Below are 26,721 nucleotides of genomic sequence, written 5' to 3'. Positions count from 1 at the left end.
TTCACCGGTCCATCTTCACAGTAGGTATTGACGTATTGACCTTGTTAGGCCTGCTGTCGACGCCACCACGACAACAGCCAGAACCTCGGCCCTGTATGAGTCCATCATCTCACGTCCGTCACCAAGACCCCATTATGCCATGCCGTCGAGACTCATCGTCGTCGACACGGTAGATGTACACCACTCCACTCCTTGCATCCCCCGACCAGCAGCTGCTCCAAAACAATACCTTCATGAGGGAGAGCGACATCAGGAGCTAGCGTCGTCATCGTCTGATCCAGAATATTGGGGTTTCTTTGAAGTAGCACGAGTGAGTAGAAGGTGGCTGCAATGATGATGCCTTCGACAAAGGAAGGACGCGTAGACGCCACCATCGCCTGCTATGCCTATGACCATGGTTGAAGCTCGGTTTTCACCGACAGCCACGCCTTCCCAACTCGCCGCCAAGGACTAGCCGTGGATCTAGGGATCTGCCACAACCAGCCCGCCGATCACCACCGAGAGAGGAGAAGGTCACCACCACCATAGCCGAGGCGGGAGCCTCCGGCCGGCTTCCTCGTCCTATATATGGGACTAGCCCAGAAACCCGCAAGCTGACGTTAGAGATGCAGCTGGTACAACGGTGTGGATAGCTGCCCGTCTGAGCCGCCTGCTGACTTTGACTGTCCGCCGTCGTAAGCCGCAGATCCTGGCCCCCGCCTCCCCCCGACAGAACACTGCCGTTGAATGATGGCCAGTGCAGAAGGCCTCTTCCTCGACCCGATCTATGGCCGAGGAGATCCTGTGCTTTGCCCGGCGATACCCCTGCAGCGGCGGCTGGAGGAAGGAGCTTGGCGCGGAGGAGGCCTTGAGCCGGCCGGAAGGGGCTGTCCCAGTGTGGCCCGGCGCGGCCGCACGGGAGCAGGGGCGCGGAGCGGGAACGTTTCTCCCGGCACATCCTGATCCATTTCGCTGGATTCTTATCCACACAACACAAAAATATGTGGTATTTGGATGTACGCGCACCTCTTCTTGAGATATTTCCTTATCGTCAGACCACGACTTGTGATTTTTCTGTGAACCTCGTGGGATATTGCAAGGCCTCTCAACCACTTAATTGTTGCTGGGCCAAATAGTAGTAGTCTATAAATGTGCACACCGCTCCACACATTTCACCAGCGAATTAAGACAAGCGGAGTCAGACTATTGATTGCACCGATGACCGACCCTTCCTATGTCCAAAGTGTTACCCTTAGCCAAAAAACCCAGCTAAAGGAATTTGTGCTCCATTTGTACCTTTACCAGAATAGAGAAGCACAGCCAAAGGGTAACCAATTCCCGATAGTAGGATCAACTAGCCCTCATGCTTTCGGTGCCACCGTTGTTAACGACTGGACCATACATGATGGTCCTAGCCCCGACGCAATCATCGTTGCGCGTGTGCAAGGCCTGCATCTACAGGCAGGCATGACTGCAAGCAACTGGTTCATTTGCCAGAACATAGTGTTCACAGATGACAGGTCTGAATTTTCACTCATGTTGTGATCATTATATTCAAGCCTTTAATCTTTTACCATCATATTTTTTCTTGAAGGCTTTGTCTTGGAGTTGTATGTTTGGTGTTGTTCTGTCATTTGGCTTTGTCTTGGAGTTGTATGTTTGTACAATCACAGATAGCAAAAATGATCTTTTAAACGTCCGTGGATCTGTCCGGACGCTTCCGTGGAAAATGACATCCGGACATTTCATACTAGATTCTTAAATTCATACTAAAGCATGCAAATTAAAGAATCTACGTACCACGTAGAAACCTAACTACTCCTCGTTGGAGATTTCAACGATCTCCATGCCCTACGGCGGATACATGTGCGGCAGCTGTAGCTCCACCCCCTCCGGCTGTCCGTTGCGGCCTCCTCTGCTGCTATCTTCACGTCGAACTTGTCGATAAGGGCATCAACCTCCACATGCCTCGGCCGGATGAGCCTACGGTTGTCCTCCACCTCGGCCTCATCCTGGATAGAATACATGATGTCATGTTGCTCCGCCATCTTCTCGACGAACTCTGCCTCTGCCATGTTGAAGCCCGGAGCAGGCTGGTCCCCCCTATCCTCCTCCATCGCCTCCGGCAACTCCTCCTCCAACTGCCCCTCCTCCTTCTCCGGCTCCGGCAAGTCCGGAGGCAGACCCGCAGTGATGCGGGCAGGGCGCCGAGCCTGGATTTCCGCCTCGATTTGTATCCGGTGGTCCGGCGTGAGCATACCATACATGGTGATCCTACGGCGGACCATACTGATGTCGGAGAACGGGGAAGAGCAGGGGAGAGGAGGAGGCCTAGCTCGGTTAGCGACTGACGGAGGGAGAAGGTGGATGTGCTAGGGCTGAGGGATGCCGGCCGGCTTAAATAGATGGCTATGGCCTAGGATAATGAGCCGGAGTGCGTCACGCGGCGTTCACGGTCGAGACGCCCGTCGGACCGTGCGGTTTCCGCGCGAGTCCGCATGGGGCTCCATCGTCAGGGCGACATGACGGGCGTGTCTATGCGCCCCTATATTTGCTCCATATTGGGGCTGGATATGAGGGGTGCCGCTCAGCCTGGGCATTTGAGACCCGTATGAGGGGCCCGTGTGGGTCGATAATGTGTCACGGGTTAGTGAATGGGCGTCCTGTCATGACGTTTGAGACGGATATAAGGGGATTCGGTTGTAGTTGTTCTAAGATTATGAAGATTCGGCTGCAAGGCATTTGACCTCAGCTTTTTCTTTCTTTTTCTATAAGCCAATTTACTCGGGATCCATGCATGGATTCGCCTCGCATTGTCTATAGTAATTGATAATTCATGTTTATGTACATCAACCGATGCAAAGGCTGGAGGTGCTATCCTCCTTATTGGGAAAATTGTTTTCTTGATGCATTACATTACTAGTATGGATATTTGTCGCATCTGGTTGTAATGAGAATATCATATATTAATATCATGTAGTATATGATAATAGTGTGTGATACTACATTCATAATTCATAATATTAGTATATATTAGTATTATAAAATAATTCTTTTATTATCATGCATGATAAATACTAGAAACACATCATTTAATATGACGCGGTATCATGATATGATAGTTAATCTTTCTTTTATTCTATGCCACATAATTAAAATTGTCTAGTTCGCATAGACTATACTACTTAAGGTAATCTTTTGTCTGAAAGTTTAGGCCCTTATTGATTTGACTTTCGTCGTCAGCATATTTTTTTTGATCTATACAACTTTAATTGTTTATAGGCTCAGCGGATCCACCCTTAAGGTTATGGGAAACATACAAGCAGGAGAAGGTGAATGGGCAATTATCGGTGGTACCGGAGAGTTTGCCTATGCACAAGGTGTTGCCTCCTACAAACAAATGACTAGCACCCCCGGGGGGGAGGTCACGAGGGAGCTTCAGATCCGTGCCCTGTGCATCACCTTGCTGAAACCGCCGGTACAAAACACCTGAACTTGCGTTCTTTTGACAACTAGATGATTTCATGCGCGTTGATGCAAAAACACTACTCCCTCCGTCCCGGTGCCTTAGGCATCTTAGAAGATACACTACAACCTAGTCACGTAGAGATTGGGTATGATAAGAAATTGAATTGCAGAGCAAGCCATTCACACTATTCATTTTTCAACTGAAAATGTGCTATTCTCTCCATCACAATATATTGGGCGTATCTTCAAAACGATAATTTTTCACAATTAGAAGGAAATAAGGCACATGTCATTAATTAGCCTATTAATTGGGGTGTTTTGAAAACCGTCTCCACAAATGCATGCGAGGAAGTAGCTCGTTTAGTGGATGGGGGTTACTAATGCGTCAGTTTTGCGATTAATTAGACGCTTCTATAGCTCGTTGACTCGGTTTTTTTTACCAATAGAAAAACATCTAGGTCCGAGAGTCCTGTGAGATACGCCCAATATACCGTGATGGAGAGAGTATTGGTTAGGAGACCTCTTCAAATCCAAAAAAGCATGCCACATAAATTGCATGCATTGGTCCTTCATTAATAGATGTGATCTAATTAATATGCATGCAACTCGTAATACCTTAATGTGCCTTAGAGTTTTGGAATTATTTGATTTTCATAAGATGCGTAATGCAACAAGGGAGAAACAGACATGTCCCGAGGGGATGGTTACAAGGGAGATTCATATCCGTGCTTTGTGCCTCACCTTCCTCCCACCCTGACCTTATATTCGTGCGGCCTGTCCCCGTGGCCTACCGCACCACAGCAATGCGCCAAGCCATCGAATCCCCCCGACGGTGTGGCATCGTTGTACCAAGGAGGCCATGCCATGATTAGTCAAGAGCACCCGACCGATGCGCACGGGCGGCTGAGGTTCACCGAGGGGAGCAGTCGATGGACCCCGGCGTGCCCGATGGTGTCGTGGTTCATCGCCCGCCACAGCCTTGTGGATGGTCAGGGGTGGCCGGTGACAGACAATGTGGGTGTGCCGTTGGCCTCGATGGCTCGTGGGTCGTACGTGGCACGAACTCGCGATGGGGAATCGAGATCGGACGGGATGGGGACGAGAGGAGAGAAAAGGGGATGAATCTTTAGAGAGAAAAGTAAGTGGGAATGTAGAGGACTCTTAGATAGGTATAGAATGGTCCTAACAACAACATACCCACACATGCCACAAGCAGTTGTTTATATAACCCACTCACACCTAACCTTTGCTGCCCACTAGCATGCCAGGTGTGGCCAGGTGTGACATTCTCCCCTCCTTAAGCATTGTCTTCTTTCTGCGCACCCTGGTCTTCATTGTTCCAGATGGTCGACGTTGGGAAATATTGTCGAAAGACGTCGTAGGCCCCCAAGCCGTGGGTGGAGTTGTAATCGAGCCCCACTGGACCTTGAGCTGCACAATGGAGACGTTCCCCCGCTTGGTCATGTGTCGCTCAAGGATCATGGTTAACCCCATGGCCCAAGTAGAGAGGTTCGGAACACTCGGTAGCTTGGCGAAGCCTGGAGTGTAGTCCGGCGTGAATGCCTTCAGATGGGATACGTGGAAGACGGGGTGCACTCTGCTGGTTTCTGGAAGGTCGAGCTTGTGCGCCAGTGTCCCGATCTTCTCCAGCACGATGTATGGTCCAAATAACTTGAAGGATAGCTTGGCGCAGGGGCGGCCAACGATAGACTGTTGAACGTAAGGCTGCAACTTCAGAAGGACTTGTTCCCCCACCTCGAAGTTGTGCTGTGTGCGATTGCGATCAGCTTGCTGATGTTTGCTGTGTATCCCTTGCAATGGCGCCAGAAATAGTTATGTCGACGGCACCAGGAATCCTTCAGCTACGGCTACGCCTTAAGGGACTTCCTAGGCAAGTATGCAAAGGATTTCCCCCGTGGCCTTGGAGCCTTGCGTTGGTGTTCCCTCGAAGCGGAAAGGGTGATGTAGCACAGCGACGGTAAGTATTTCCCTCAGTTTGAGAACCAATGTATTAATCCGGCGGAAGAGTATCTCAAGATCTTGCACAAACACAAAAGTTTGCACCCAACGCTATGAAGGGGTTGTCAATCCCTTATAGATTGTTTGCCAAGTGAGAACTGAAATCAAAGTAACAAAACAAAGTAAAAGCGGAGATGTAAACGATGGATGTGAATAGACCCGGGGGCCGTAGTGTTTACTAGTGGCTTCTCTCATGAAAGCAAGTAGACGGTGGGTGAACAAATTACTGTCGAGCAATTGATAGAACTATGTAGAGTCGTGACGATATCTATGCAATGATTATTTCTATAGGCATCACGTCCGAAACAAGTAGACCGATACTTTCTGCATCTACTACTATTACTCCACACGTCGACTGCTATCCAACATGCATCTAGTGTATTAAGTCCATAAGAACAGAGTAACGCCTTAAGCAAGATGACATGATGTAGAGGGATAATCTCAAACCAATGATAAAAACCCCATCTTTTTACCCTTGATGGCAACTACTTGATGTGTGCCTTGCTGCCCCTACTGTCACTGGGAAAGGTCACCACATGGCAGAACCCAAAACCAAGCACTTCTCCCATTGCAAGAATCATAGATCTAGTTGGCCAAACAGAACCCAAGACTCGGAGAGACTTACAAGGATATCAAATCATGCATATAAGAAACCAGCAAAGACTCAAATATATATCATAGATAATCTGATCACAAGTCCACAATTCATCGGATCTCGACAAACACACCGCCAAAGAAGATTACATCGGATAGATCTCCATGAAGATCATGGAGAACTTTTTATTGAAGATCCAAGAGAGAGAAGAAGCCATCTAGCTACTAACTACGAACCCGTAGGTCTGAAGTGAACTACTCACGAGTCATTGGAGGGGCGATGATGATGATGAAGAAGCCCTCCAACTCCAAAGTCCCCTCCAGCAGGGTGCCGGGAAGGGTCTCCAGATGAGATCTCGTGGAAACGGAACCTTGCGGCGGCGGAAAAGTATTTTCGAGGCTCCCCCGATTTTTTGCGGAATATTTGGGAATTTATAGGCCAAAGACCTAGGTCAGGGGGCGGCCAGGGAGGCCGCAAGCCTGCCCACCACCGCCTCCCCCCTGGTGGCGGAGTGGGGGCTTGTGGGCTCCCTGGAGCTCACCTGGCTTGGCCCAAAAGCCCCCTGGACTTCTTCCGTTCGGAAAATAAATCATTTCGGGGTTTTTCTTCCGTTTGGACTCCGTTCCAAAATCAGATCTGAAAAGAGTCAAAAACACGGAAAAAATAGGAACTGGCACTTGGCACTGAATTAATAAGTTAGTCCCAAAAAGATATAAAAAGGTACATAAAACATAAAAAGAAGGCAAGATAACAGCGTGAAACCATCAAAAATCATAGATACGTTTGAGACGTATCACTTGCTTCTTGGATCGTCGCTGCGTTTGTTCCAGCTGTACTCGAATCAGCACGGTGTGCGCCGCCCAACCCATGTCATCACCATTGGGTGCCTTTGCCGGCCATGTGACCATCGCCCCTAGGTTGGCATCCTTTCCGTACAGAGCCTTGAAGGGAGTGCAGTTCAGGGAAGAATGAAAGGTGGAGTTGTACCAGAACTCTACCATGGGCAAGCATTGGTGCCACCGTCAAGGCGCATCGTGCACAGAGCAATGGAGGTACATATCCATGCACCGATTGAAGTGCTCGCTCTGGCCATCTGTCTGCGGGTGGTACACGGTGGAGTAGAGCAGTTTGGTGCCTGCCCTGGCAAGCAGCTCGCGATAGAGGTTGCTGGTGAAGACCTGGCCGCGATCGTAGACGATGGAGGAGGGAATGCCATGCAACTTGACAAAGATTGTCCAAGAACGCGTGTGCCACATGTGTTGCTTGAAACGGGTGGCACAGAGGAATGAAGTGGGCGAACTTGGTGAAGCGATCGACGACTACCATGACCGTGTCTAAGCCTTCAGAGACATGCAATATCTCCACAAAATCCATGGTCAGGTCCCCCCAAGGAGTTGTTGGCACTGGTAGGGGTGCCAAGAGTCGCGTCGACTTGGAGTGCTCGTGCTTGGCCTGCTGGCAAGTCGTACACTGCTACATGAATTCCTCCACGTCGTGCTTCAGCCCGCGCCACTCGAAGTGCTTGTGCATGCGTTGGTACGTTGTTGTAGGACCTGAGTGTCCACCCACCGTGATGTTCTGCAAGGAGGCAATGGGTTTTGTGTGGAGCGTGGTGTTGGAGCCAATCGATATGCGTCCGGCACGGCGGATGGCACCTCACTACAGCTCGTAGCCATCCACGTCCGGGCTAATGATGGCGAGTTGTTGAAGATGATTCTGCGCGTCGGCATCCATGGTATAGGAGTTGACCACCTCCTGGGTCCACACGGGTTGGCACGTCCACAGGGCGGCAAGGTCCAGCTGCTTGTCCACCCGGGAGAGCACGTCTGTGGCACCGTTGTCCAGACCGCACTTGTATTGGGATCAGAACTAGAGGCCGGCGAGTTTTGCCATGGCCTTGCGCTGCAACTCTGTCTCCAGGTGTTTCTACCCCAAATTTCACAATGACTTGTGGTCAGTGAGGATATCGAAAGGCCTGCGCTGCAGGTATTAACGCCATTTGTCGACCGCCGTCATCACCGCGAGAAACTCCTTCTCGTAAGTTGACAATTCCTGGTTGTGGACGCCCAACGCCTTGCTGAAGAAAGTGGTGGGGTGGCCGTCCTAGAATAGCACCACACCCACCCCGGTGTCGCAGTCATCCGTTTTAATGGCGAAGGGCATGTCGAAGTCAGGCAGCGCCAGGACTGGTGTTGTTGTCATCGCCTTCTTGAGCACCTCGAAAGCAACCTTAGCTTGCTTGGTCCACGCGAAGCCTTTCTAGGTGAGAAGCCAAGTAAGTGGCTTGGCGATGATGCCGTAATGGGGTACAAATTTCCTGTAATAGCCGGTGAGGCCAAGGATTCCCCGTAGCTTAGTTGTGTTGGTCGGCATTGGCCATTGCTCTATGTCCTGTGTCTTCTCCTTGTCCCTGGCCACCCCTTCCTTGGAGATCACATGTCCGAGGTAGATGATGTGGTTGCATGCGAAGCTGCACTTGGACTCCTTGACGAACAGCTGGTGCGCTTGGAGGAGTTCGAAGACAATGCGCAGGTGTTCGAGATGTTCCTCCATAGTTTCACTGAAGACGAGGATGTCATCCAAATAAATGATGACGAACTTGCTGACATGCTTACTGAATATGGCTTTCACGAGGCACTAGAAGGTTGTCGGCGGGTTGGTGAGGCCGAACGGCATAACCCGGAACTGGAAGTGGCCCTGGTGTTTCTTGAATGTCGTCTTGTCTTCATCTTCTTCCCGCATGCGTATCTCGTTATACCCAGCACGGAGATCCAGCCTGGAGAACACCGCTGCACCAGCGAGTTCGTCCAGAAGCTCGTCGACGATTGGCAGGGGAAATTTGTTCTTGATTGTGGCATCGTTGAGGCGATGGTAGTCGATGCAAAAGCACCACGTCCCGTCCTTCTTCTTGACCAGCAGCACCGGGGCAGCGTAGGGCCTGACGCTTTGTCTGATCAACCCGACATCGAGCATCTCCTTGACCTAGCCCTTGATTTCATCCTTTAGGAGGGGAGAGTAGCGGAATGGTCTTGTGTTGGCAGGGACCGTTCCCTCCACCAGCATAACCGCGTGGTCATACTGACGATGAGGAGGCAGGTTGCACGGCGTCGCGAAGATGTCGGCGATTTCGTCGATCAGGCCGGTGAGTGCAGTATTACTGGCGCCCTTGCGTGTTGGAGGAGGGGGCCGACCGCCGGTGTCCACCATGGCCATCGCCCAAACATCGTTGCCTGCGATCATCTTGCGAAGCTCCTCCAACGTCGTGGGCTTGAGCATTGGTGTTTTTGCCGTTTGCACGTCGCGGAGGGTGACCACTTCACCTGCGTGTTGGAACTTGACCCACTTGTCTTGCGAATGGAAAGTCATTGGGCAATGCTGAGCAATCCAGTCCATCCCCAGGATACCGTCGTATGCGCCAATCTCCAACTCCTGCATTGGTGTAGAGAAGGTGTGCCCCTGCATCCACCACTTTAGCTCGGGCACCATGCGATTGCAAGTGAGCCGATCCCCATTGGCCACCCGTACGTCCACCTGCGCGATGTCCTCGGTCTTGCCTCCAATTCGCTCGACAAAGGATTTGTTGACAAAGCTGTGGGTGCTGCCAGAGTCGACGAGGAGTAGCATCACCTGATTGCCCACCAGAGCACGAAGACGAATGGTGGTGGCCAAATCGGTGCCATCCAATGACCGCGATGAGCGGAGACAGCACTCCGAGGCGTCCGCTGGAGGTGGCGGGGGCTGAGCACCCGGGCCTGGATCATCCAGCAGCTCCATCGTGTGTATGGCGTTGTCGGAGAGAAACTCAGTGTGGTCGCCGACGCGGATGGTGAGCAGCTGGGCGGGTTGAGCACACTTGTGTTCCCGCGAGTATCGATCGCCGCACTTGAAACACAAGTTGTTGGCGCACCGAAAATCGCACAATTGCCGTTCTCTCGCGTATTCGTCCCCTTGTATTTGCATTGGTATGGCGGCTCATGGAAGCTGCGCCGGTGCCATCGTGGGAGATCTTCCTGGCGGGGGCATGCGTGGTTTCGCCCGTGTCGTGCCCAGCTCCTCGTCCTGGATGCGTGCCAACATCGAGGCGCGCGTGATGCTGGATGGTGGGTGGAGAAGCACCCTGTTGTGCAGTTCATCCTTGAGCCCCAAGAGGAACTGCGTGACCAAGAACTTGGTGTTGATGGAGGGATTGAGTGCGAGGAGGTGGTACATCTCCTCATCGAACGCGGCTCGCTAGTCGAAGATGGTGCCAGTTTGACAAAGCTGCAACAACTTGTGCAAGACCAGCTCATACTCATAGGCGCCAAATTCTTCCACAAGTGATGTCGTGAACCCCTCCCAGGTGATGTTGCGATGGGTTTGATGGAACGCCTGCAACCAGTGCGCGTCTGGGCTGGTGATGGTGAGTTGTTGAAGATGATTTTGCTCGTCGGCATCCGTCGTGTAGGAGATGACTACCTCGTGGATCCACATGGGCTGGCAGGTTGGCAGGGTGGCGAGGTCCAGCTTCTTGCCCACCCAGGAGAGCGCGTCCGTTGCACCTTTGTCCATGTCGCGCTTGTGTTGGAGCCTAAACTAGAAGTCGACGAGTTTTTCCATGGCCTTGCGCTGCAACTCTGTCTCCACGTGTTTCTCCCCCAAATTGCACAGCGACCTGTGGTAAGTGAGGATATCGAAAGGCCCGCGCTGTAGGTGTTGATGCAATTTGTCCACCACCATCATCACTGCGAGAAACTCCTTCTCGTATGTGACAACTCCTGGTTGCAGACGCCCAACGCCTTGCTGAAGAAATGACGGGGTGGCTATCCTAGACCAGCACCACACCCACCCGAGTGTCGCAGGTGTTCGTTTTGATGGCGAAGGGCTTGTCGAAGTTAGGCAGCGCCAGGACTGGTGTTGTTGTCATCGCCTTCTTGAGCATCTTGAAAGCAACCTGAGCTTGCTCGGTCCACGCGAAGCCTTTCTTCGTGAGCAGCCAAGTAAGCGGCTTGGTGATGATTTCGTAATGGGGTAGAAATTTCCTTTAATAGCCGGTGAGGCCCAGGAATCCTCGTAGCTCAGTTGTGTTAATCGGCATTGGCCATTGCTCCATGGCATGTGTCTTCTCCTTGTCTGAGGCCACCCCTTCCTTAGGGATCAAGTGTCCGAGTTAGACGATGTGGTCGACGTGAAGCTGCACTCGGACTTTTGATGAACAACTGGTGCGCTCAGAGGAGTTCATAGACAATGTGCAGGTGTTCGAGATGTTCCTCCATAGTTTCACTGAAGATGAGGATGTCATCCAAAAAATGATGACGAACTTGCGCACATGCTTACTGAATATGGCTTTCACGAGGCACTGGAAGCTTGTCGTCACGTTGGTGAGGCTGAACGGCATAACCCGGAACTCGAAGTGGTCGTGGTGTGTCTTGAACACCGTCTCATCTTCATCTTCTTCGCGCATGCGTATCTGCTGATACCCAGCGCGGAGATCCAGCTTGGAGAACACCGCTACACCAGCAAGTTCGTCCAGAAGCTCGTTGCCGGTGGGTAGGGGAAATTTGTTCTTGATTGTGGCATCATTGAGGCGACGGTAGTCGATGAAGAAGCACCACATCCCGTCCTTCTTCTTGACCAGCAGCATCGGGGCAGCATAGGGTCTGACGCTGTGTGTGATCACCCCGGCATCCAGCATCTCCTTGACCCGGCGCTCGATTTCATCCTTTTGGAGGGGCGAGTAGCGGAATGGTCTTGTGTTGGCAGGGACCATTCGCTCCACTAGCGTAACCGCGTGGTCATACTGATGATGAGAAGGCAGGTTGCACGACATCGCGGAGATGTCGACGAATTCGTCGAGCAGGTCGCTGAGAGGAGTATTACTGGTGCCCTTGCGTGTCGGAGGAGGGGGCCGACCGCCGGTGTCCATCATGGCCATCGCTGAGACAATATTGACCGCGATCATCTTGTGAAGCTCCTACGGCTTCGTGGGCTTGATCATTAGTGTTTCTGCCATTTGCACGCTGCGGAGGGTGACCACCTCGCTGTTGGGGAACGTCGCATGGGAAACAAAAATTTTGCTACGCGCACGAAGACCTATCATGGTAATGTCCATCTACGAGAGGGGATGAGTGATCTACGTACCCTTGTAGATCGTACAGCAGAAGCGTTAGAGAACGCGGTTGATGTAGTGGAACGTCCTCACGTCCGTCGATCCGCCCCGCGAACAGTCCCATGATCTAGTACCGAACGGACGGCACCTCCGCGTTCAGCACACGTACATCTCGACGATGATCTCGGCCTTCTTGATCCAGCAAGATAGACGGAGAGGTAGAAGAGTTCTCCAGCAGCGTGACGGCGCTCCGGAGGTTGGTGATGACCTTGTTTCAGCAGGGCTCCGCCCGAGCTCCGCAGAAACGCGATCTAGAGAAAAACCGTGGAGGTATGTGGTCGGGCAGCCGTGAGAAAGTCGTCCCAAATCAGCCCTAATTGCTCCATATATATAGGCGGAGGGAGGGGGGGCCTTGCCTTGGGGTCCAAGGACCCCCAAGGAGTCGGCCGAGCCAAGGGGGGGAGGACTCCCCCCCAAACCGAGTTGGACTTGGTTTGGTGGGAGGAGTCCTCCTTCCTTCCCACCTCCTTCCTTTTTTTTTCCTTTCCTCTTGATTTTTCTTCTCTTGGCGCATTAGGCACTTGTGGACTGTCCCACCAGCCCACTAAGGGCTGGTGTGGCTCCCCCAATGCCTATGGGCTTCCCCGGGGTGGGTTGCCCCCCCCCCCCCCCGGTGAACTCCCGGAACCCATTCGTCATTCCCGGTACATTCCCGGTAACTCCGAAAACCTTCCTGTAATCAAATGAGGTCATCCTATATATCAATCTTCGTTTCCGGACCATTCCGGGAACCCTCGTGACGTCCGTGATCTCATCCGGGACTCCGAACAACATTCGGTAACCAGCCATATAACTCAAATACGCATAAAACAACGTCGAACCTTAAGTGTGCAGACCCTGCGGGTTCGAGAACTATGTAGACATGACCCGAGAGACTCCTCGGTCAATATCCAATAGCGGGACCTGGATGCCCATATTGGATCCTACATATTCTACGAAGATCTTATCGTTTGAACCTCAGTGCCAAGGATTCGTATAATCCCGTATGTCATTCCCTTTGTCCTTCGGTATGTTACTTGCCCGAGATTCGATCGTCACTATCCGCATACCTATTTCAATCTCGTTTACCGGCAAGTCTCTTTACTCGTACCATAATACAAGATCCCGCAACTTACACTAAGTTACATTGCTTGCAAGGCTTGTGTGTGATGTTGTATTACCGAGTGGGCCCCGAGATACCTCTCCGTCACACGGAGTGACAAATCCCAGTCTTGATCCATACTAACTCAACTAACACCTTCGGAGATACCTGTAGAGCATCTTTATAGTCACCCAGTTACGTTGCGACGTTTGATAGACACAAAGCATTCCTCCGGTGTGAGTGAGTTATATGATCTCATGGTCATAGGAACAAATACTTGACACGCAGAAAACAGTAGCAACAAATGACACGATCAACATGCTACGTCTATTAGTTTGGGTCTAGTCCATCACGTGATTCTCCCAGTGACGTGATCCAGTTATCAAGCAACAACACCTTGTTCATAATCAGAAGACACTGACTATCATTGATCAACTGGCTAGCCAACTAGAGGCATGCTAGGGACGGTGTTTTGTCTATGTATCCACACATGTAAATGAGTCTTCATTCAATACAATTATAGCATGGATAATAAACTATTATCTTGATACAGGAATTATAATAATAACTATATTTATTATTGCCTCTAGGGCATAATTCCAACAGTCTCCCACTTGCACTAGAGTCAATAATCTAGCCCTCACATCACTATGTGAATTACATTGTAATAAATCTAACACCCATACAGTTCTGGTGTTGATCATGCTTTGGCCGTGGAAGAGGTTTAGTCAGCGGGTCTGCTACATTCAGATCCGTGTGCACTTTGCATATATTCACGTCCTCTCCCTCGACGTAGTCGCGGATGAGGTTGAAGCGTCGTTTGATGTGTCTGGTCTTCTTGTGAAACTGTGGTTCCTTTGCTAAGGCAATGGCACCAGTGTTGTCACAGAACAAGGTTATTGGATTCAGTGCGCTTGGCACCACTCCAAGATCCGTCATGAACTGCTTCATCCAGACACCCTCCTTAGCTGCCTCCGAGGCAGCCATGTACTCTGCTTCACATGTAGAATCTGCTACGACGCTTTGCTTGGAACTGCACCAGCTTACTGCACCCCCATTAAGAATAAATACGTATTCGGTTTGCGACTTAGAGTCGTCCGGATCTGTGTCAAAGCTTGCATCGACGTAACCTTTTACGGCGAGCTCTTCGTCACCTCCATATACGAGAAACATCTCCTTAGTCCTTTTCAGGTACTTCAGGATATTCTTGACCGCTGTCCAGTGATCCACTCCTGGATTACTCTGGAACCTACCTACCATACTTATGGCCAGGCTAACATCCGGTCTAGTGCATAGCATCGCATACATGATAGAACCTATGGCTGAAGCATAGGGGACGGAGCGCATATGCTCTCTATCTTCATCAGTTGCTGGGCACTGAGTCTTACTCAATCTCGTACCTTGTAGAACTGGCAAGAACCCTTTCTTGGACTGTTCCATTTTGAACCTCTTCAAAACTTTATCAAGGTATGTGCTTTGTGAAAGTCCTATCTGGCGTTTTGATCTATCCCTATAGATCTTAATGCCTAGAATGTAAGCAGCTTCTCGTGGGTCCTTCATAGAGAAACTTTTATTCAAGTAACCTTTTACGCTCTCTAAAAACTCCACGTTGTTTCCAATCAGCAATATGTCATCCACATATAATATTAGAAACGCCACAGAGCTCCCACTCACTTTCTTGTAAATACAAGATTCTCCAACCACTTGTATAAACCCAAATGCTTTGATCACCTCATCAAAGCGTTTGTTCCAACTCCGAGATGCTTGCACCAGTCCATAAATGGATCGCTGGAGCTTGCACACCTTGTCAGCATTTTTAGGGTCGACAAAACCTTCGGGCTGTATCATATACAACTCTTCCTTAAGGAAACCGTTAAGGAACGCCGTTTTGACATCCATCTGCCAGATTTCATAATCGAAAAATGCAGCTATTGCTAACATGATTCTGACGGACTTAAGCATCGCTACGGGTGAGAATGTCTCATCGTAGTCAATTCCTTGAACTTGTGAAAAACCCTTTGCCACAAGTCGAGCTTTATAAACGGTCACATTACCGTCAGCGTCCGTCTTCCTCTTAAAGATCCATTTGTTCTGAATAGCCTTGCGGCCCTCAGGTAGTATCTCCAAAGTCCACACTTTGTTCTCATAGATGGATCCTATCTCGGACTTCATGGCTTCTAGCCATTTGTTGGAATCTGGGCCCACCATTGCTTCTTCATAATTCGCAGGTTCATTGTTGTCTAACAACATGATTGACATGACGGGATTACCGTACCACTCTCGAGCAGCACGTGGTCTCGTCGACCTGCGTGGTTCGACAGAAACTTGAACTGGAGTTTCATGATCATCATCATTAACTTCCTCCTCAACCGGCGTCACAATGACAGGGGTTTCCCCTTGCCCTGCGCCACCATCCAGAGGGATGAGAGGTTCGGCAACCTCGTCAAGTTCTATCATCCTCCCACTCAATTCTCTCGAGAGAAACTCCTTCTCGAGAAAAGCTCCGTTTTTAGCAACAAACACTTTGCCCTCGGATTTGAGATAGAAGGTGTACCCAACTGTCTCTTTTGGGTAACCTATGAAGACGCACTTTTCCGCTTTGGGTTCCAGCTTTTCAGGCTGAAGCTTTTTGACATAAGCATCACATCCCCAAACTTTAAGAAACGACAACTTTGGCCTTTTGCCATACCACAGTTCGTATGGTGTCGTCTCAACGGATTTTGATGGTGCCCTATTTAAAGTGAATGCAGCTGTTTCTAATGCATAGCCCCAAAAAGATAACGGCAAATCAGTAAGAGACATCATAGATCGCACCATCTCTAATAGAGTACGATTACGACGTTCGGACACACCATTACGCTGTGGTGTTCCAGGCGGTGTTAACTGTGAAACAATTCCACATTGTCTTAAGTGAGTACCAAACTCGAAACTCAGATACTCACCCCCACGATCAGACCGTAGGAACTTGATCTTCTTGTTACGATGATTTTCCACTTCACTCTGAAATTGCTTGAACATTTCAAATGTCTCAGACTTGTGCTTCATCAAGTAGACATAACCATATCTACTTAAATCGTCAGTGAAGGTGAGAAAATAACGATATCCGCCGCGTGCCTCCACGCTCATCGGACCACACACATCGGTATGTATGATTTCCAACAAGTTACTTGCACGCTCCATTGTTCCTCAGAACGGAGTCTTAGTCATCTTGCCCATGAGGCATGGTTCGCACGTGTCAAGTGAATCAAAGTCAAGTGACTCCAAAAGTCCATCAGCATGGAGTTTCTTCATGCGCTTTACACCAATATGACCTAAACGGCAGTGCCACAAAAATATGGCGCTATCATTGTTTACTCTAACTCTTTTGGTCTCAATGTTATGTATATGTGTATCGCTATCAAGATTCAATATGAACAATCCTCTCACATTCGGTGCATGACCATAAAAGATGTTACTCATCGAAATAGAACAACCATTATTCTCAGACTTAAAAGAGTAACCGTCTCGCAATAAACAAGATCCAGATATAATGTTCATGCTCAACGCAGGCACTAAGTAACAATGATTTAAGTTCATCACTAATCCCGATGGTAGCTGAAGTGACACTGTGCCGACGGCGATTGCATCGACCTTGGAACCATTTCCTACGCGCATCGTCACTTCGTCTTTCGCCAGCCTTCGTCTATTCCGCAGTTCCTGCTTCGAGTTGCAAATGTGAGCAACAGAACCGGTATCAAATACCCAGGCACTACTACGAGAGCCGGTTAAGTACACATCAATAACATGTATATCAAATATACCTGATTTTTCTTTGCCCGCCTTCTTATCTGCCAGATACTTGGGGCAATTGCGCTTCCAGTGACCCATACCCTTGCAATAGAAGCACTCTGTTTCAGGCTTAGGTCCAGCCTTGGGTTTCTTCGGCGGATTGGCAACAGGCTTGCCGCTCTTCTTCGAATTGCCCTTCTTGCCTTTGCCGTTTCTCTTGAAACTAGTGGTCTTGCTCACCATCAACACTTGATGTTCTTTACGGAGTTCAGACTCTGCGACTTTCAGCATCGCAAACAACTCGCCGGGAGACTTGTTCATCCCTTGCATGTTGTAGTTCAACACAAAGCCTTTATAGCTTGGCGGCAGTGATTGAAGGATTCTGTCAGTGATAGCATCTTGCAGGAGTTCAATCCCCAGCTCAGCTAGACGGTTTGAGTACCCAGACATTTTGAGCACATGTTCACTGACAGACGAGTTTTCCTCCATCTTGCAAGCATAGAATTTATCGGAGGTCTCATACCTCTCGATCCGGGCGTTCTTCTGAAAGATAAACTTCAACTCCTGGAACATCTCAAATGCTCCATGACGCTCAAAGCGACGTTGAAATCCCGGTTCTAAGCCATACAAGACTGCACATTGAACTATTGAGTAGTCCTCCTTACGTGCTAACCAAGCATTCTTAACATCCTGATCAGCCGTAGCGGGTGGTTCATCTCCTAGCGCAGCATTAAGGACATAATCCTTCTTCCCAGCTTGTAAGATTAGCTTAAGATTACGAGCCCAGTCTACAAAGTTGCTTCCATCATCTTTCAACTTAGCTTTCTCTAGGAACGTATTAAAATTCAGGATGACAGTCGCGTGAGCCATGATCTATAACACAAATATATTCAAAGTGGACTTAGACTATGTTCAAGATAATTAGAGTTTAATTTAATCAAATTATTCGCTAAACTCCCACTCAAAAAGTACATCTCTCTAGTCATTTGAGTGGTTCATGATCCACTTACACTAGCTCAAGTCCGATCATCACGTGAGTTGAGTGTAGTTTCAGTGGTAAGCATCCCTATGCTAATCATATCATCTATATGATTCATGATCGACCTTTCGGTCTCATGTGTTCCGAGGCCATGTCTGCACATGCTAGGCTCGTCAAGCTTAACCCGAGTGTTCCGCGTGCGCAACTGTTTTGCACCCGTTGTATGTGAACGTTGAGTCTATCACACCCGATCATCACGTGGTGTCTCGAAACGACGAACTGTAGCAACGGTGCACAGTCGGGGAGAACACAATTTCGTGTTGAAATTTTAGTGAGAGATCACCTCATAATGCTACCGTCGTTCTAAGCAAAATAACGTGCATAAAAGGATTAACATCACATGCAATTCATAAGTGACATGATATGGCCATCATCACGTGCTTCTTGATCTCCATCATCAAAGCACCGGCACGATCTTCTTGTCACCGGCGCCACACCATGATCATCCATCAACGTGTTGCCATCGGGGTTGTCGTGCTACTTATGCTATCACTACCAAGGCTACATCCTAGCAAAATAGCAAACGCATCTGCAAGCACAAACGTTAGTATAAAGACAACCCTATGGCTCCTGCCGGTTGCCGTACCATCGACGTGCAAGTCGATATTTCTATTACAACATGATCATCTCATACATCCAATATATCACATCACATCGTTGGCCATATCACATCACAATCATACCCTGCAAAAACAAGTTAGACGTCCTCTAATTTTGTTGTTGCATGTTTTACGTGGTGACCAAGGGTATCTAGTAGGATCGCATCTTACTTACGCAAACACCACAACGGAGATATATGAGTTGCTATTTATCCTCATCCAAGGACCTCCTCGGTCAAATCCGATTCAACTAAAGTTGGAGAAATCGACACTTGCCAGTCATCTTTGAGCAAAGGGGGTTACTCATAACGATGAAACCAGTCTCTCGTAAGCGTACGAGTAATGTCGGTCCAAGCCGCTTCAATCCAACAATACCGCGGAATCAAGAAAAGACTAAGGAGGGCAGCAAAACGCACATCACCGCCCACAAAAACTTTTGTGTTCTACTCGAGAAGACATCTACGCATGAACCTAGCTCATGATGCCACTGTTGGGGAACGTCGCATGGGAAACAAAAAATTTCCTACGCGCACGAAGACCTATCATGGTGATGTCCATCTACGAGAGGGGATGAGTGATCTACGTACCCTTGTAGATCGTACAGCAGAAGCGTTAGAGAACGCGGTTGATGTAGTGGAACGTCCTCACGTCCCTCGATCCGCCCCGCGAACAATCCCGCGATCAGTCCCACGATCTAGTACCGAACGGACGGCACCTCCGCGTTCAGCACACGTACAGCTCGACGATGATCTCGGCCTTCTTGATCCAGCAAGAGAGACGGAGAGGTAGAATAGTTCTCCGGCAGCGTGACGGCGCTCCGGAGGTTGGTGATGACCTTGTTTCAGCAGGGCTCCGCCCGAGCTCCGCAGAAACGCGATCTAGAGGAAAAACCGTGGAGGTATGTGGTCGGGCAGCCGTGAGAAAGTCGTCCCAAATCAGCCCTAATTGCTCCATATATATAGGAGGAGGGAGGGGGGCCTTGCCTTGGGGTCCAAGGACCCCCAAGGAGTCGGCCGAGCCAAGGGGGGAGGACTCCCCCTCCCAAACCGAGTTGGACTTGGTTTGGTGGGAGGAGTCCCCCTTCCTTCCCACCTCCTTCCTTTTTTTTTTCCTTTCCTCTTGATTTTTCTTCTCTTGGCGCATTAGGCACTTGTGGGCTGTCCCACCAGCCCACTAAGGGCTGGTGTGGCTCCCCCAATGCCTATGGGCTTCCCCGGGGTGGGTTGCCCCCCCCCCCGGTGAACTCCCGGAACCCATTCGTCATTCCCGGTAACTCCGAAAACCTTCCGGTAATCAAATGAGGTCATCCTATATATCAATCTTCGTTTCCGGACCATTCCGGAAACCCTCGTGACGTCCGTGATCTCATCCGGGACTCCGAACAACATTCGGTAACCAACCATATAACTCAAATACGCATAAAACAACGTCGAACCTTAAGTGTGCAGACCCTGCGGGTTCGAGAACTATGTAGACATGAGCCGAGAGACTCCTCGGTCAATATCCAATAGCGGGACCTGGATGCCCATATTGGATCCTACATATTCTACGAAGATCTTATCGTTTGAACCTCAGTGCCAAGGATTCGTATAATCCCGTATGTCATTCCCTTTGTCCTTCGGTATGTTACTTGCCCGAGATTCGATCGTCAGTATCCGCATACCTATTTCAATCTCGTTTACCGGCAAGTCTCTTTGCTCGTACCGTAATACAAGATCCCGCAACTTACACTAAGTTACATTGCTTGCAAGGCTTGTGTGTGATGTTGTATTACCGAGTGGGCCCCGAGATACCTCTCCGTCACACGGAGTGACAAATCCTAGTCTTGATCCATACTAACTCAACTAACACCTTCGGAGATACCTGTAGAGCATCTTTATAGTCACCCAATTACGTTGCGACGTTTGATACACACAAAGCATTCCTCCGGTGTGAGTGAGTTATATGATCTCATGGTCATAGGAACAAATACTTGACACGCAGAAAACAGTAGCAACAAAATGACACGATCAACATGCTACGTCTATTAGTTTGGGTCCAGTCCATCACGTGATTCTCCCAGTGACGTGATCCTGTTATCAAGCAACAACACCTTGTTCATAATCAGAAGACACTGACTATCATTGATCAACTGGCTAGCCAACTAGAGGCATGCTAGGGACGGTGTTTTGTCTATGTATCCACACATGTAAATGAGTCTTCATTCAATACAATTATAGCATGGATAATAAACTATTATCTTGATACAGGAATTATAATAATAACTATATTTATTATTGCCTCTAGGGCATAATTCCAACACTCGCTGGTGTGTTGGAACTTGACCCACTTGTCTTGCCAATGGCAAGTCATTGGGCAATGCTGAGCAAGCCAGTCCATCCCCAGGATGCCGTCGTATGCGCCAATCTCCAACTCCCGCATTGGTGCAGAGAAGGTGTGCCCCTGCATCCACCACTTTAGCTCGGGCACCATGCGATTGCAAGTTAGCCAATTCGCATTGGCCACTCATACGTCCACCGGCGCGATGTCCTCGATTTTGCCTCCAATTCGCTCGACAAAGGATTTTTTGACGAAGCTACGGGTGCTGCCAGAGTCGAGGAGGAGCAGCATCACCTTATTGCCCACCAGAGCACGAAGACGAATGGTGGTGGCCGAATCGGTGCCATCCAATGCCTGCGATGAGAGGAGGCAGCACACCGGGGTGTCCGCTGGAAGTGGCGGGGGCAGAGCACCCGGGCATGGATCATCCAGCAGCTCCATCGCATGTATGGCGTCGTCGGAGAGAAACTCGTCGTGGTCGCCGACGCGGATGGTGAGCAGCTGGGCGGGTTGAGCACATTTGTGTTCCCACGAGTATCGATCGCCGCACTTGAAACACAAGTTGTATTCATCCCCTTGTAGTTGCATTGGTACAACGGCTCATGGAAGTTGCATCGGGGCCGCCGGGGGAGGCCTTCCTAGCGGGGGCATGCGTGGTTTCACCCTCGTCCTGCCCAGCTCCTCGTCCTGGATGCGAGCCAACACTGAGACGCGTGTGATGTTGGATGGTGGGTGGAGATGACCGCGGCGCGCAATTCATCCTTGAGCCCCAAGAGGAACCGCGTGACGAAGAACTTGGTGTTGATGGAGGGGTCGAGTGCGAGGAGGTGGTACATCTGCTCGTCGAACGCGACGCGGTAGTCGGATACGGTGCCGGTTTGACAAAGCTGCAACAGCTTGTGCAACACTCGCTCATACTCATCGGCGCCGAATCTTCCAAAAGTGATGTCGTGAACCCCTCCCAGGTGATGTCGCGATGGGTTTGACGAAACGCCTACAACCAGTGTGCGGCCTAGCCGTCGATGTACAGCGCTGCGGTGGCCACCCAATTATGTGGTGCCACCTGGTAGAGCTTGAAGTAGGCAAGGCAGCGATCAATCCATAGGTACGGGGCGGAGACTTCAAACCTTGGGAAATTATTCTTTGGGGGCTTGTGGTGCTCACCGTTGGTGAAAGGCGTGGTCGGTGAAGAGGTCATCCCCATCAGTGGCACGGTGAATGCAGGCGTGATAAGAATGAGGGGCGGACGGTTGTCCCCCAACCGGATCTGCGGTCCTGTTGAACGAGTCAGATTCGACGGGTAGCGCGGAGATGAGGGTGGTGGTGGAGGTGGTGGGGGTAGTGGTGGTGGCTTCGGGGCTTGATGGACCAGCATGGTGACCGAGCCGGCGGCGGACGAGGATCGGCCCACCGATTTGCGTGTCGCATCGACATCCGCCTGCGTCAGATTGATCTGCTTGGCAAGGCCGCGGAGCTCCTGGGAGAACTGGTTGTTGAAGGTGGCTTGGATCTCGATTTGCTTATCGTTGAGCACGCGCTGCTCATCGACCTTGCTGATGAGCGACTCTAGCAGCTTGGTGATGCTGTTGTTGCCCTCGTCCATGGCTGCCAGGATTGGACGCGTCGTTGTCAAAGGTTTCTGGGGCACCATCGTCGGATCGTGGGAGAGATCGAACCCCGCGACGGATTTCGGGTGAGCCGACCGGAGTGGCTCGGACCGGCGCGGTGGATGTTACCGATCTGCTCACCAGGTGAGGAAGAAAATTTGGGCAACAGACATGGCTCTGAATACCAGTTGTCACGAACTCGCGATGGGAATCGAGATCGGACGGGATGGGGATGAGAGGAGAGAAAACGGGATGAGTCTTGAGAGAAAAGGTAGGTGGGAAAGTAGAGAAATCTTAGATAGGTATAGAGTCGTTCTAACAACAACATACCCACACATGTCACAAACGGTTGTTTATATAACCCACTCACACCTAACCCTTGCTGCCCACTGACATGCCAGGTCACACCTGCCAGGTGTGGCCAGGTGTGACAGTAGGCCAACACATGGCGGCGCAAGGTGTGACAGTAGGCCAACGCATGGCGGCACATGCTGCTCTGCCGTTGCACCATATAGCTGCACGGCGACGCGCCCAGACAGGACGTCGACCGGGAGTAGAACTGAATAGACCGTCCAAGCCATGCCCCTAGCGCAATAAAATGGAACTTGGGCACGTGTCCAGGAGCGCTTATATCGTTTCGATATTTGAGATGGATATGAAGGTTCGCAGACAGCCCGAATGTATAGGGATGAGATGAGGGGTCTAGTTGGATTACTTTTTTCTTCTCTCTCGTATCTTATCACTGACCGGACGCATCCGTAACATATAAGGAATCATTTAAGCCGTCCGGCTGTAGATGCTCTTACTGTTCAGAGCTGGCTCAACTGCTAGCCAGCGGCCTCCGTTCAGTCAGGCAGATGTTCCCAAACAGCCGGACATGCACAGTCGTTCCAGGCAGCTATGCGCGCCGCCCTGCTTTCGTTGCGCAGCATGCACACTCAAAAAACTTTTGAAGTGTTTAGTGCAGGTACAATAATGCTATTTTATGTGTGACACGTAGGATAAATAATGAAATGGAGGAAAAATAACTCATAAGAGAAGGTTTGTCTTGTCTTATTCAAAAGAAGACAAGAGATGATCTCTGAGCACAATATGTGTAAAATGATAAGGCTAAGAAATGATCCATTGTAAAACTTTTTTTTATCATCTCTAAATTATACTCCCTCCGTCTCAAAATAAACGACTCAAAAATAACTTAATTTTATACTAAAGTTAGTATGTATTCCCTCCGTCCCAAAATTTTTATCTTACATTTGTGTGGATATGAATGTATCTAGTCACGTTTTAGTATTTTAATGCATTCATTTAAAACGAACCTAAGACTAGAATTTTAAGACGAAGGAAGTAAAATTTAAGATAAGACTATCTTATCAATCATTGTACACGTCCCTACGATCAGCCAGCCAGATGGGCGCCGTTCCCTCTCAGCTATGTGCAACCGCTGACTGTGCGCTGCCGCGAGCTTTGCGCCTATCTACAAGAGTCGCTACGCCGTCCCTGACCATCGCTGATATGCACCAATATAATGGCAACTACGTGCCTTGGTCCACCTGTCGCGAGCATCACATGCTAGCTAGGCACCACTGCAATGGCCAATGGGCCAGCCAGACGTGTCGACCGTCGCCACGTCGCATGCACCAACGTGCCGTCGTGGCATCATGATCGAGCCCTAGTTGTGCGGACGTGCACCGGACGCACGAGTTGTGCTGCCCAAGATAGCGAGCGAGAAACACCGTACGTGAAGGTCGTCGCTCTACCAAGTGCCGCGAGCTACGCCACCATGGTGCTAGCTGGCCGTTGCCGCGCGCGTCGTCAACCACACGGCGGCGGCTGGCCTTTTGTTTGCTCCCACCGGCGAACACACGTCCAGCTTTATCATATCATATATAGGAGCCCTGGCACCTATTAGTTGTCGCTGCATGGGAAGGAGGCCGGGAGACACCATGCATGGCACCAACACAACTATCCCGAATAGTCCTTGTTGTCGACGTCTTCGTAGCCCCTACACCACTGGCAATGTCCTCGATCGTAGCCCCTACACCAATTCGGGAGCTCTCGTGTTGGCTGCTTTCCCCTTGCCTCGATGTTCCTCGGCGACTCGACCATGAAAGAATAGCCACACACAGGCCGGCGACCTCCGCTACATCAACAGCAACATCTCTAAACCGTCAACAGGGCGCCCCATCGCTTTGTCACAAAACAAACAAACAATGAAGTGGACCTAAAAGAGATAAGTATAGAGGTGGTGGATCACAAACAGAGGATGGGTTGATTCTACTGGTTTTCATAAAATATCATGACGGATTAAAAATACTTATATCTTTTAATACTAGGTATAGATATAAGGTATACTCCCTCCGTTTCTAAATATAAGTTTTGTAGAGATTTTACTAGGGGACTACATACGAAGCAAAATGAATGAATCTACACTTTAAAGTATGTCTATATACATTCATATATAATCTTTTAATGGAACCTCTAAAAAGACTTATATTTAGAAACGGAGGGAGTAGATGATAATCTTTGCCCCTTCGTATTTGGTAATATATATACTCCTTAAGCTCATAAACATTTGACAATATCCCATGTCATTTACTTTGACTTAGGAGCCCACTTCTGACATGTGTATCATCAAATCACCATCATCAATTTGATTGATTTTTTGACATGATATGCATCCATATTTCTCCATGATATTATTATCCAGGTCCCTGCCGTACCTACCTCTACAATGCCAAACCCAGCGGAGGTGCTTGCCCCGGCGTCGTCTGCTCCCGTGCCGCCGGCCCGTGCGGTGGTGGTGTCTACTCCTGATGCTGTGCCAATGATGTACAGGAAATATGGACCATGGGGTTCCGAAAAGGGAAAGTATTTTAACATGAAAACCTGTGATAGGATCACAAAAGTGTCTGTTATATACACTAGTTTCATTCATACAGTTCAGTTCTCATATATTGACCGGGGTATCAACAAATCGGCTCAGTTGGGTGGACAGGCTCTCCCGGGTAGCGTGGTTAAAGAGGTAACTGATTTTACCCGGCTAATTTGTGGCTGGTGAACTACGTTATATGATATATATTTATGATCACGCGCGCACACACACGCACCACCCCACACACACACGCACACACAGAAAGGACTCCTATAACAATATGACATGGTGAATTCTTTTCCCTTCAGATGTCTCTAGAAGATGGAGAGTATCTGAGAACTTTTTCAGGATCAACTGAACTCATTGATGGACACGCTCGAATAACATCACTCTCATTTGGCACCAACTTGCGGAGCTATGGACGTTTTGGAGTAGAAGGGAGGCACTCCAATTTCAGCATCACTGCGTCCAACACTAATGAAAGTATTGCTTACTTCTTCGGATGGCATGAAAGTATCACAGGAATAAACGAAATAAATTATGTCAATTCAGTTGGAGTTTATCTGCTTGGTCCTTCTAGTTAACGTGGTACTTCGGATCAAGCTTCGGCGGCTGCGCTACCCCCCTTCAGTTGTCGAAACAGCATATGAGGACGTTAAGTTGTGTTAATAATTCTCCATTTTATGCCTGCAGTTTTATTTGTAAGAGCAATTTATAAATATCTTGTTACATTTAAATCCATATACTTTAACCGGCTGGTGTTGCGAGTGTTATTAATTATTTCGTCCTTGTGTGTTGAGTTTGTGTTGACTGTGTGAATTCAGTTGACACCAGTTTTTGGCACAGTGGAAAAATTATTTAAGATGGCCTTAAATGAGAAGGGTTTCAATGTGATAAATCTATGTATCATCGAAATGAACAATTTTAATGTTTGAGTCATCTTTATCCGAGGCAGTATGCAACCTTGAGAGGTATAGTGTGCTGCGGAAGTTTGTCCCAGGATAATTCTTTTCCATTTTGCAGGCCAATATTCTTTCTCAAGATGACCTCAGATGGTAATTAACATGTAATACAGTAAAATTGATCACCTCATCGAGTTAAACAATTTCTCTTTTGGAGTCATCACGATCCAAGGTCATATGCGAATTGTACGATCTGTTAAAATGAGCTTTTTTATACATATTGAGCGCGGAAGTTCCAAGCAAAACTTCCGGAGAGGTTCATGGCTAA

General features: G+C 49.4%; 1 protein-coding gene across 1 annotated transcript; it reads left to right on the top strand.

The window, feature by feature from the left end:
* The first annotated feature begins 1,145 nt into the window (after nucleotides 1–1,145).
* On the top strand, nucleotides 1,146–26,268 carry LOC123450058. The gene is made up of 4 exons (XM_045127457.1): nucleotides 1,146–1,499; nucleotides 3,262–3,457; nucleotides 25,327–25,641; nucleotides 25,800–26,268. Exons 1-4 carry the CDS (start codon nucleotides 1,198–1,200, stop codon nucleotides 26,073–26,075), a joined length of 1,089 nt encoding a protein of 362 aa, XP_044983392.1. The 5' UTR covers nucleotides 1,146–1,197; the 3' UTR covers nucleotides 26,076–26,268.
* Nucleotides 26,269–26,721: the final 453 nt, after the last annotated feature.

Source organism: Hordeum vulgare, chromosome 4H (assembly GCF_904849725.1).
Source record: "Hordeum vulgare subsp. vulgare chromosome 4H, MorexV3_pseudomolecules_assembly, whole genome shotgun sequence".
Lineage (NCBI taxonomy): Eukaryota > Viridiplantae > Streptophyta > Magnoliopsida > Poales > Poaceae > Hordeum > Hordeum vulgare.
Note: the sequence above shows the minus strand (reverse complement) of the source record. Positions and strands in the feature narration are given on the sequence as shown.

Bases quoted from the DNA above. Each gene is read 5' to 3' on its own strand.
- LOC123450058 (XM_045127457.1), top strand. From the start codon at position 1,198: ATGACCGACCCTTCCTATGTCCAAAGTGTTACCCTTAGCCAAAAAACC. The intron at 1,500-3,261 runs GTCTGAATTTTC...AATTGTTTATAG, and splicing joins ATAGTGTTCACAGATGACAG to GCTCAGCGGATCCACCCTTA. The intron at 3,458-25,326 runs GTACAAAACACC...ATTATTATCCAG, and splicing joins TCACCTTGCTGAAACCGCCG to GTCCCTGCCGTACCTACCTC.